General features: G+C 37.0%; 1 protein-coding gene across 1 annotated transcript in view; it reads right to left on the reverse strand.

The window, feature by feature from the left end:
* Nucleotides 1-8,288: 8,288 nt before the first annotated feature.
* The window catches only part of SNX4 (sorting nexin 4), an 83,382-nt gene continuing 79,148 nt past the window's right edge, over nucleotides 8,289-12,522 (reverse strand). The window contains exon 14 of the mRNA XM_024578001.4: nucleotides 8,289-9,457. Within this exon, the coding sequence (XP_024433769.1) occupies nucleotides 9,410-9,457 (48 nt within the window). The 3' untranslated portion in view covers nucleotides 8,289-9,409. The remainder of the gene's footprint in view (nucleotides 9,458-12,522) is intronic.

The raw sequence follows: 12,522 nt of genomic DNA on the forward strand, positions 1-12,522 counted from the left end.
CAGATAAGGTCAAGTTAAAGGAGTTCATCATCACCACGCCATTATTATATGAAATGTTAAAGGGACTTACCTAAGAAAAAGAAGATAAAAAATAAGAACAGTAAAAATGACAGCAAACTCACAGTTATTAACAACCACACCTAAAACCAAAACAAAAGCAAACTAAGCAAACAACTAGAACAGAAACAGAACCACAGAAATGGAGATCACATGGAGGGTTATCAATAGAGGATTGGGAGGGGGAGAGAGGGGGGAAAGGTATAGAGAATAAATAGCATAAATGATAGGTGGAAAATAGACAGGGGGAGGGTAAGAATAGTGTAGGAAATGTAGAAGCCAAAGAACTTATAAGTATGACCCATGGACATGAACTATAGGGAGGGAATGTGGGAGGGAGGGGGCGGGCAGGATGGAGCTGAGTGAAGGGGTGGAAAAGGGACAACTGTAATAGCATAATCAATAAATATATATATTAAAAAAGATTTTAAAAAATGAACAATGAAATGGAAATAAATACATACCTATCAATTAAATCTAAAAAACAAAATAGATGAACATGCAGAACAGAACACTCACAGATACAGAGAGTATTTTGATTGTTGCCAGATGGGAGGGGGTTGGTGGGATGGGTGAAAAAAGTTAAGGGTTGAAGAAGTACAAATTGATTATTACAGAACTGTCATGAGGATGTAAAGTACAGCATTAGGAATACAGTCAATAATATTCTAACAATTATGTATGGTGTCAGAGGGGTATGAGATTTATCGGGATGGTCACTTAGGGAGTTACATAATGCCTAATCACAGGGGTGTACACCTGAAACTAATATAATATTGTATGTCAACTGTAACTGAAAAATAAAAAATGATTTAAAAAAAAATTTTTTTTAAATTTTTAAAGAACTATTAAAAAAATTCCCACCAAATTTGTTACTCTCACCTGAGCATAAAGACAAGGATATTCATTGCGGCATTATAATGACCCCAAACTGGAAACCACTCTCGCTTCCAGCATGAGGCTAGTTACATAAACTGTGGTCCACATGAAACAGCATATGATGAAGAAGGAGAGTATGTATTGGCAGGGAGCAATCCTGAAGACATGTTAAGTATGCACTGCATGCTCCCATTCGTGTGTGTGGAGGGCACATACGCATGGACAGCAGACGTTCTGGGAAGGACATGCGGGAACAAAGGGGTTACCTCGGTGAGAACAGGGAGACAGAGAGGTGGGGAAAGAGGAAGGACACCACTTTTCATGTACAGGCTTCTAGCACATTTGAATATTTTTTTACCATCTTCATATATTAACTTAAACATATTTTAATGTTCAATTGAAATGTCAAGTATGAATTTAACAATATTAGAGACTTGGATACGTCCTTTATCATCTATGTTTACAATATCATGGTCTTTGATTGACCTCTTAATTTACTTCCCTGGGTGGGGATGGGGCAACAGAATTTGGCTTTCCTTTGCCTTTATGTGTGAATTGTTTAACTGTTCTCTTTTTCTCCTCTTCTTATACACAGTGGAGAGAGAAGTCGTTATTTCTACGTTTTTATCACAAATTTTGAACTTGCTATTTCCTCACACTGTCAGTCCTTTCTCCATCCTGTCGTGTAAGGGGTGCCACATTTGCTTACCACGGAGTGCTTCTAACACGCAGGCAGTGAATTTCACTGTGGTTATAAGAAACATAATAGATAAAATTATCTATTAATAAGCCGAGGGGACAGAGGTGGACACTGCCCTTCATTCCAGTATGCTGTGGTCACCTTTTGCTGATAACCCAATTCCTGATATTTATGTGTTTTAATCTTTAATTTCTTTAGTTAAAATTCCCTCAGGAGCCGCTTTTGCAAAGACGATGTGGACTTTTGTCACATCTATGACCCATGTCCATATTCGTTTCCCATGTATTCACTGCACTGTCTAGGACACGTACCAACTTTTGAGAAAGTTCCTGTCGGGCCATATTGTGTGAGGCAGTGATGACTGTCATTCTTCTTTTGGTTGCAAAGCAGTTTGGTGTAAAGTGGTATCTTTTTACAAATATTCTTCTTACCGCTTTGGTACAGGGGTGTTTTTTTCATAGGTTATGTTCTTTTCTTTGGGTAATTATTTCTTATCTGTACTTTAAAAAAAGTCTGTTAATACATAAATAATACATAATGGTGCAAAAATTCCAACAGTACTGAAATAATATAAAAAGAGGCTGCTATTCCAACCCACTGCTGCTCTATACCCTAAATGTAACCATTTTGACTCATTTAGTATCTGATCAAACATTCCCAAAGCATCTACAAACACACAGACACATGAGACATAATCGAATCCTCTTTAAATTAAACATAAAACTGGCTCATGCTGTACATACTGTTCTGCTACTTGGATTATTTGTTTCTCTACAGGAGATATATTTTAAAGTCAACTCAATGTTTTAAAGTCAATTACTTTTGTTTAATCAGTTGTCATATAATTTAAAAATTAAATAGTACTTAAAGGCTTAAGATGAACAGTGGCCCTCACCCCAATTTTATCTATTCCCCATTCTTCTCCTTTGCTCTTGTTGTTGTTTCTTTTGCCATTTGCCCTTCTAAGCAATGTTTCTAACGTTATGTCATCTTTTATCAAGACATACAAGATGATCCCTGGCCAGACGACTCAGCTGGTTGGAGCGCTGTCCCATACACCAAAAGGCTGCGGGTTCATCCCTAGCTGGGTGCGTACGGGTGGAAAAATTGATCTTTCTTTCTCACATTGATGTTTCCCACTCCCTCTCTAAAATTAGTAACAATATTCTTGGGTGAGGATTAAACACACACACATACACACACACACGATGAGTATTTGGCTCTCTTAACCTACCTTCCAAACCAAACAGTAAAATTGTTAGCACCGTGTCTGGATAAGCATCATGGCTGTCATGTCTCCAAGACTACAATTATGTAAATGTTATTAATTTTATTTATTTATTTTTAGAGAGAGGGGAAGGGAGAAATAAAGGGAGAGAAACACTGACATGCAAGAGAAACACTGAACAGCTGCCTCTTGCATGCCCCATCTGGGGACCTGGCCCGCAACCCACGCATGTGCCCTACTGGGAATCGAACCTGCAGCCTTTCAGATCACAGGCCAGGACTTAGTCCACTGAGCCACACCAGCCAGGGCAATGTAAATATTTCAAACTGCACAGGCATATAGCATATTCTGATTATTATTACCTCCCTGAAATCTTTTCTCTTTCTCCTGAATATTATAACAGTCTTGGTTATCGCTTATGACATTGCAGTGATAGTTTTCTATCATGGCTAAATCAAGCCACTCAATGGCCTCCAAATACAATATTCCACATTTGCCAACCTATACATAAGCCTACAATTCTAACCTTTTCCCTGGTGATCTTTCCCCTTACAGCCCTCCATCTGTGGCTCCACTGTGGACAGTGACTTCCGGGGACTCCTTTTCACCTTACCCTGGGCATACCTGTCATCTCTCTTCTATGTTGGATCTCCTGTTTTCTATACCCCATGTCTTCCTAATTTTGGATCTATGCTCTTGTCCTTCCTTTATTCTGCTAATATAGTGGATTACAGTAACCGACTTTTAATGTTAAATTACCCTTGCCTTTTTAGATAAGCTCTACTTGGTCATGATATTTTGTAATGCTCTTTATATATTGCTGGGTTCAATTAGCTAACAATAATGATTTCTGCATGTATGTTCATGATGTATATTGATATGCCATTTTCTTTTCTTAGAATGTCTTTGGCCCATTTTAGTCTTGTGGTAACACTTTTCATAAAATAAAGAAATGGCAATACTCTGGTCATAAAAAAAATGTAACAGCCATTTGCAACAAATGGATGGACCTTGAGGGTATTATGCTAAGTGAAGTAAGTCAGATGGAAAAAGACAAAAAGCATATTATTCACTGTTACGTGGAATACAAAAACAAACATACAAACAAGCAAAACAGAAACACACATTGATATGGACAACAAATTGGTTGGTTACCAGAGAAGAGGAATGGGTAAAGGGAGTCGAATGTATGGTAACAAATGGAAACGAGACTGCTGGTGTTGAGCATGGTACAGTGTATACAGATATGGAGTTATAAAATTGTACGCCTGAGAACTGTATGTTATAAACCGATATAACCTCAATTAAAAAAACAACTGGGAAGAAAGTACTTCCCTTTCCCTATTTTCTGAAGTCTGTATAATTAAAGGTTTTTCTTCTTTAAGTGTTTGAGAGAACTCACCAATGGAGCTATCTGAACCTGGAGTTTTCTTTTGTAGGAAGATTTTTGATAATACATTTCTTTGATACAAAGTTATTCAGATTTTCTATTTCATCTATATCAGTTTTAGTAAGCTATATTTTTCAAGGAACTCGCTGACTTAATGTAATTTATTGGTTAAAGTTGTCCATAATATTCCTAATTATCCTTTTATTGGCTGTAAGATCTATAATAACATCCCCTATTTCATTCATGATAGGGATAATCTGTTTTCTTTTTTCATTCAGTTCTGCTAGAGGTTAAACTTTATTAATCTTCTCAAAGAACCAATTTTTGGCTTTGTTAAGGCTATTATTTATCTGTTTTAAATATTGATTTTTTTCTCTTTTAATGTTTCCTTTCTTCTCCTTACTTTGGGTTTAATTTGTTTGTATTTCCCTAGCTTCTTCCTTCCTTTCTAATGCGAACAAGGCCCGGCAGAAGGAAGGCCTGCTTGAGCGTGGTTGGTGGGGTCGTGAATGTCTCGCACAAGATGGACAGCAATTTGAACATTTCACCTAAAATGTCACATGGTGCGCATGAGTGTGATGTTGTTATGTTACAGAATTCATGCTTATGATTTTGTAATAAAAGATTCTGTAATAAAAAGAGGTGTTATTTGTGCCAGGCCCTGTATTTAAAGCCATATAATTTAAGAAATAAGTATAATTCTACTGATTTGGTCTTTATTACTTTATTTCTATGGGTTATTCAACCTTGAAAGAAATTCCTACATCCATTTTTGGAAAAACTTTTTAGGAGAATCAGTAAATTCTACCCAGGAGGAGAGTATTCATAAAAACCTGAAGAATGATTATAAGGATATCAAAAGCCTAACATTCCCATTACATAACTCTTGGTTTTTCATTCCATTCCAATCTGGGTGCATGTTTAGTCTAAGGATGCTTGAATTTTAAAAATCTTCAGTTCCTGTTTTGGATGCTATGTTGTAATTTACAAGTGACTCATTCATCCATACTCAAGTTTTTGGATGCAAATGAAAGTATGACTTCACAGTTAATTTTAATTCTTTGACTACACCAACTGCATACACTGTCAAGATGAACTCTTCTTGTTGCTAAGTATTTCAATTAATGTAATTAGTGACTTTTCCTTAATTACTGTTTACATTATCTTTTTATATTCACCTTTGGAGATCTAACACCCTCCCTTTATACTAATTCATTTTGAGTTCTGATTTTTAAATAAAATCAGTTCTGATTTATATGCAGAGGGGTTATTGCATATAGATTTTATTTTCTTTATACTTATTCTACCAAACATTATTTTTATAAAATTCTTTTAAGAGTTTTTTAAAAAAGAAATGACTTATAAAATGAATTTTTAAAAATCAGACCAAGTCAAATATTCCCAAATATACCTACAACCAAGTGAAAGTTTGTATATTTTAGAGAAGACAATACTTTTTTCTAATTCATCTTTGAAAATATAGGTATCAATGGCTTTATCAAATTAAGTCAGCTAGTAGAAAAAAAATCTAATACATTTTACATTTAGCCTAAGGTTAGTTTGGACAAGGGGTGGGAGGCCTTTTGATTTTTTTCTCTTAAGATTTATTTATTTAGAGGAGAACCAAGATGGCGGTGTAGGTAGACACACTGCGTCTCCTCGCACAACCAGAACTGACAGAAAATCGAACAAGGAAGTCCGACACCAAGTAGATAAAAAAGAAACACACATCCAGACCGGTAGGAGGGGCGGAGACGGGCACCGGGCGAAGAGGACTCGCGTGGCCGTGGCGGGACCGAGACTGGCGGAGTGTGGGACGAACGGGGCAGGCAGTCTGACCACTAGCAGACCCTGCAGCCCCACACTCGCGCACAGATAAACCAGGACTAACGGCGGGGAGCGAAGCAGTCCGAGTAACCCAGGGCTCCAGCGTGGGGAAATAAAGCCTCAAACCTCTGATTGAAAACACCCGTGGGGGTTGGGGTGGCAGCAGGAGACACTCCCGGCCTCACAGGAGAGGTCATTGGAGAGACCCGCAGGGGCCTAGAGTGTGCACAAGCCCACCCACTCGGGAACCAGCACCAGAGGGGCCCAATTTGATTGTGGGTAGCAGAGGGAGTGACTGAAACCCTGTGGAGAGTGGAGCAGGCGCCATGGCTCCCTCTCGGCCCCTCCCCCACGTACAGCACAGCGACAAGCGTTACCCCGCCCCAGTGAACACCTAAGGCTCCGCCCCTTTAAGTAAAAGACGTACCAAGACAAAAAAAAAAAAGGCCCAAATGACAGAACACTTCAAAGCTCCAGAAAAAATACAACTAAGCGAGGAAGAGATAGCCAACCTATCAGATGCACAGTTCAAAACACTGGTTATTAAGACGCTCACAGAATTGGTTGAATTTGTTCGAAAACTAGATGAAAAAATGAAGCCTATGCCAAGAGAAACAAAGGAAAATGTACAGGGAACCAATAGTGATGCGAAGGAAACTGGGACTCAAATCAATGGTGTGGACCAGAAGGAAGAAAGAAACATCCAACCAGAAAAGAATGAAGAAACAAGAATTCGGAAAAATGAGGAGAGGCTTAGGAACCCCCAGGACATCTTGAAACGTTCCACCATCCAAATTATAGGGGTGCCAGAAGGAGAAGAGGAAGAACAAAAAATTGAAAACTTATTTGAACAAATAATGAAGGAGAACTTCCCCAGTCTGGCAAAGGAAATAGACTTCCGGGAAGTCCAGGAAGCTCAGAGAGTCCCAAAGAAGCTGGACCCAAGGAGAAACACACCAAGGCACATCATCATTATATTCCCCAAGATGAAACAGAAGGAGAGAATCTTAGAAGCAGCAAGAGAAAAGGAGACAGTTACCTACAACGGGGTTCCCATAAAACTGTCAGCTGATTTCTCAAAAGAGACCTTACAGGCAAGAAGGGGCTGGCAAGAAGTATTCCAAGTCATGAAAGGCAAGGACCTACACCCAAGATTACTGTATCCAGCAAAGCTATCATTTAGAATGGAAGGGCAGATAAAGTGCTTCTCAGATAAGGTCAAGTTAAAGGAGTTCATCATCACCAAGCCCTTATTATATGAAATGTTAAAGGGACTTATCTAAGAAAAAGAAGATAAAAAATAGGAACAGTAAAAATGACAGCAAACTCACAGTTATTAACAACCACACTTAAAACCAAAACAAAAGCAAACTAAGCAAACAACTAGAACAGAAACAGAACCACAGAAATGGAGATCACATGGAGGGTTATCAATAGAGGATTGGGAGGGGGAGAGAGGGGGGAAAGGTATAGAGAATAAATAGCATAAATGGTGGGTGGAAAATAGACAGGGGGAGGGTAAGAATAGTGTAGGAAATGTAGAAGCCAAAGAACTTATAAGTATGACCCATGGACATGAACTATAGGGGGGGAACGTGGGAGGGAGGGGGTGGGCAGGATGTAGTTGAGTGAAGGGCGGAAATGGGACAACTGTAATAGCATAATCAATAAATATATTTTTTTAAAAGGATTTATTTATTTATTTTTGAGAGAGCGTAAGACAGGGAGAAAGAGAGGAGAGAGAACATCAGTGTGAGAGAGAAACATCAAGAGGTTGCCTCTTGTATTCGCCCCAACAGGGGACCAAACACGCAACACAGCCACGTGCCCTGACTAGAAATTGAACCGGTGACTTTTTACTTTGAGGCAGGGATGCACAACCAACTGAGCCACACAGTCAAGGCAGGCTTTTGGTTTTTAAATCACAATGGAAAGTTACTTTATTGCATGAGTCAGATATGATATAATTCAATGGAATGAAATGTGTATCTATACACAGACTTTTGCTTCTAACAAATTTATCTTTAAAAAAATAAGAAAAATTTTAAAAATCATCTCATGTCAGCATCATATTTTTTTTAAACCCAACATTTTGCCATAAGACAAATTTGTATAATTAAACACTTCAAAATATAATATGGCATGTATTATTTTCTCACAGGGCATCAGGTACTAATATGTATAGATCACTTTAAAAATAACAGAAATTATATGAAAATCAGCACAATACTTCATTTATTTATTGTATTTGGCAGACAGCACAGAAATCCAGCAATATTTTAAACATGTAAAAAAGTCAAATGCTGAACAGTAATGGGGATTTTCTCTTTTTTTACATAATTACTAGTAATAAGCACACGTACGATTCTGCAAAGCTAGCAAGATAAGGGTGGGTGCTTGGCTTCCGAACGTATACCACAAAAAACACACACCAAAAAACAATATAATTTATCTTTACAAAAATTACAGCCAAGCAATAGAAAAGAAGAATGTTAATAATGGAAGATACTAACACACATGTTCACTACATATATCTTGTACACTGAAATGCTACATCCTGCACCCTGAAATGCCGTGTGTAGAGAGCCAAGCAGAGTAAATTTAGGCCCATCACTGAGGTTGAGAATTATCTGAGAACAATTTAATGCTTACTTGTAACATACTCAAATTCTATGTAGCAATTCCTAGATCATAACAGTGTACTCCACTATGTATTTGAGAAGTAGATTCTTTGTTGGCAGTATAAAACTTCTGACTAGTACCAAAATTCTGGTAAAACACAAATTGAAGGCATTTTTTAGTGTGTGCACATTACAGGGGCAGCAATGACTGTGGGAGAAGGTCACAGATTTTATACTAAGTTTCTGCTGAGCTTTGTCAAACCAAACAGCTCAACTATAAGGCAAGAAAAAATAACCCCCTATAACAGATTACTAGGTCTTACCAAGTAAAGATAGGAATTTAATTTTAGGAAAAAATTATCTACATAAACAGATCCCAAACAACTGGAACTGAAATGAACATCAGAAATTACCCAACATCTTGACATTCAGTCATTGGTTCAGAAGCCTGGCAAACAATCTGTTGGTATATTTTATCAAATTAACTTGGAATCAGCACCAGTCCCCAAAACCTCAAAATTATTATATTTAATCTTCATTCAAATAGATCCTCTTGTGCTATATAAACACATCTACAATTAAATTAAAGAAAGCTGAATTTACTCAACTTATATATTTTTGTGTAGACTGCGTAGCAACTAAAATTTTGATTTACTTGTGCTTCTGTTCTGGGGCACTTTGATTGAAGAGAAATTCAATTCACAAGATTACATTTTGCTAAAGCATTCCTTAGCATTGGTCCAAACTTGAATTCCCTTAAAAAAACAAAAACAAAAACAGAGAGAGTGAGTTTTAAAACGTGATTTTGAAAGGATCCTGGAAGCCCAAGTATTTGGATTGCTGGTGTGTGACATTTTGCTTTTTGGAATAATTAACAAGTCCAGCAACTATTGATACTTTCTAGCTAAGGCTAATATAAGTGAAGATCTAACCTAGGGCGTCAAACTAATTTTCAATGGGGGCCACATCAGCCTCACAGTTGCCTTCAAAGGGCCAAATGTAATTTTAGGACTGTATAAATGTAACTCCTCCTTAACTAGGGGGCAAGGAGCTCAGCACTGCTGCTGGGTAGAAACAAGGTGCCGGACTGGATAAAACAAGGGGAGGGCTGGATTCGGCCCTCGAGCTTTGTGTTTGCCACCTTTGGTCTAACCCCTTCTGAGAAAAGTAAGAAAATCATTTGTATCAGCCTATCTTCAAAATGCAGAGAGAACTACCACTTCTTTTTTAAAAATTGAGTTTTCAAGGTTCAAAATATACATTCATTTACTCACATCACATATTTGTATCACTTCTATTTGTAAACCAAGTATGTTTTCATGCAGTTTTTCTATGTAATTTTTTTTAAAGATTTTATTTTTAGACAGAGGGGAAGGAAGGGAGAAACAGGGAAAGAAACATCAATGTGTGTTTGCCTTTCACGTGCCCCCTACTGGGAACCTGGTCTGTGCCCTGACTGGGAATCGAACCAGTGACCCTGTGATTCCCAGACTGGCACGCAGTCCACTGAGCCACACCAGCCAGGGCTCTATGTAATTTTTGAAAAAAAAGAAAAAAACCTTATTAGTCTAACAATTAAATATAAATGAACAAATTATTAAATCACTACTCCATCCATAAACTTTTTAAAAAAGATTTATTTATTTTTAGAGAGAGGGGAAGAGAGGGAGAGAAACATCAGTGTGTGGTTACCTTTCACGCACCCCCAACTGGGGACCTGGCTTGCAATCCAGGCATGTTCCCTGACTAGGAATCCAACTGGAGACTCTCTGGTTTGCAGGCAGGCACTCAATCCACTAAGCCACACCAGCCAGGGCTAGTAAATAATGTTTTGATAGAAACCAATTATACTAAACTATCAAATCCCTCTCAAAGGTTCTGGCAGGCTACTTTGCACAAAGCTAATATTGATACAATATACCTAATGTGCTTAAACAAAAGGCATGTTTGGAGAAATTTAACAGTAAAATCTAAGGAAGTGGTAGAAATAAAAATATTTTTTTTCAATAACAAGATACATATTCTCTAATAATTACTAAACTATGACGAAGACATACTTTAATATTTAAATGTTAAAACGTGTATATATTTAACGAGGCTTCAAACAACAGGAAAAAAAATCCCAACCTAAAAAACCACAAGAATCCAGGCCCTGACTGGGATTCTCAATTGATTAGAGCGTTGTCCCAATACATCAAGGTTGCAGGGTCAATCCCTGGTCAGGGCACATACAAGAAACCACCAATGAATGCATCAGTAAGTGGAACAACAAATTGATGTTTCTCTTTCTCTCTCTAAAAATCAATTTTAAAAAAGAATCTTTTTAGTTTTTTTCTTCCCTGATGGAATATAAAAAACACATACATTTAAAAAAACACAAAAATCCTTTCAAATGCCTCAGACTGGCTGGATAAAGCAGCATCTAATGAATAGAGTACTCATCTTTAGAAAGGATAAGATAGATCTCATGCACTGTCATAGCATGATGTCCATGAGACGTCAACTTGAAATACAAGAACGGTGCACTAGTACATATAATGCAATCTCGTTTGTTGTGGGGAAGAAGAAAGTACATTTTCTGAGTGACTACATATGTATAAAAATGTCTGAAAGGATACACGTGAAGGTGTAACGGTGGTCAATTTTCTAAAAGAGATTTGGGTAGGAGGATAAGAATTTTATTTTTAACATTTAAAGTTATTTCAAATTTTGAAAAAATGAGGCCCCTACAATTTCTCAGACTGCTGCCTCATATCATGTTACACCAGGGGTGCATAGTGTCACATGTCATTGTGGGAACATGTTGCCAAATATTTTTGGTAAAGATACAACTTGCTGCAGCTTGGGAGTGTGTTTTGTTGTTATTTACATTGGTGTTTTTGTTTTTTATTAATTCTATGTTTCACCCAGTGTTTGCTGTAGAATAAATTGGTTTTGCAGTATTTAAAACAAAAAAGTTATTTCAAAAATTTAGTTTCATCAGTAACATTTTTTAATTTAAAAATATAGCTTGAAAGCTAATCATCTCTTTAAAAAGCCTCAGTCTCCTTGATTCAACAAATTAGAAAATTCACTATCAAAAAGGTTGACCAAAGAAGCACAAGTAATATTTACTTTTAATGTTAATATTTTATTAAAATTTTTGTTTTGGTTTATTATTACTGTAATCTAGTATTTGATCATATTCAATTACCATTATAATTACATTATAACAAAGTATGATTTTAAGTTATACACAAGTAAAATATAAAAAATATGGCCATCCATATTTATCCAAAAAAACCTAATGTTATTCTTAACTTCTTGTACTTAATTTTTAAGTTTCTAAGAAAAGAACACTGTAGCTCTAGCCAAGTAGCTCAGTGGGTTAGAGTGTCATCCTGATACGCCAAGGCTGTGGGTTCGATACCCAGTCAGGGCACGTACAAGAATCAAACGATGACTGCATTAAGTGGAACAACAAATTGACGTTTCTTTCTTTCTCTTTCTCTCTCCCCTGCTAAAGTCAATAAATTAAAAAAAAGAAAAAACACTGTAGATTTTCAAATATAAAAATCTGTTCCTATTACGGAAAATAATAAAACATGACGAAACTTTCTAGTCCTATTCTTGGGAAATAAGGTGAACACACACTCTTATTAATCTCATGCGAGTAAACTATTGCTTACTACAGTTATCCTAGGATACATGAGTTGACCCACAAGATATCCAAGGTATATACAAATGTACCTACAGTAATATATTTTTTTATTCAGAGATTAATTTCTAGCACCCTCAATGGACCCACTCTAAGCAAATGCTGGGGGGGTGGGGGGAGTTC

The sequence above is a fragment of the Desmodus rotundus genome, chromosome 2, assembly GCF_022682495.2.
Source record: "Desmodus rotundus isolate HL8 chromosome 2, HLdesRot8A.1, whole genome shotgun sequence".
NCBI classification, from domain to species: Eukaryota; Metazoa; Chordata; class Mammalia; order Chiroptera; family Phyllostomidae; genus Desmodus; species Desmodus rotundus.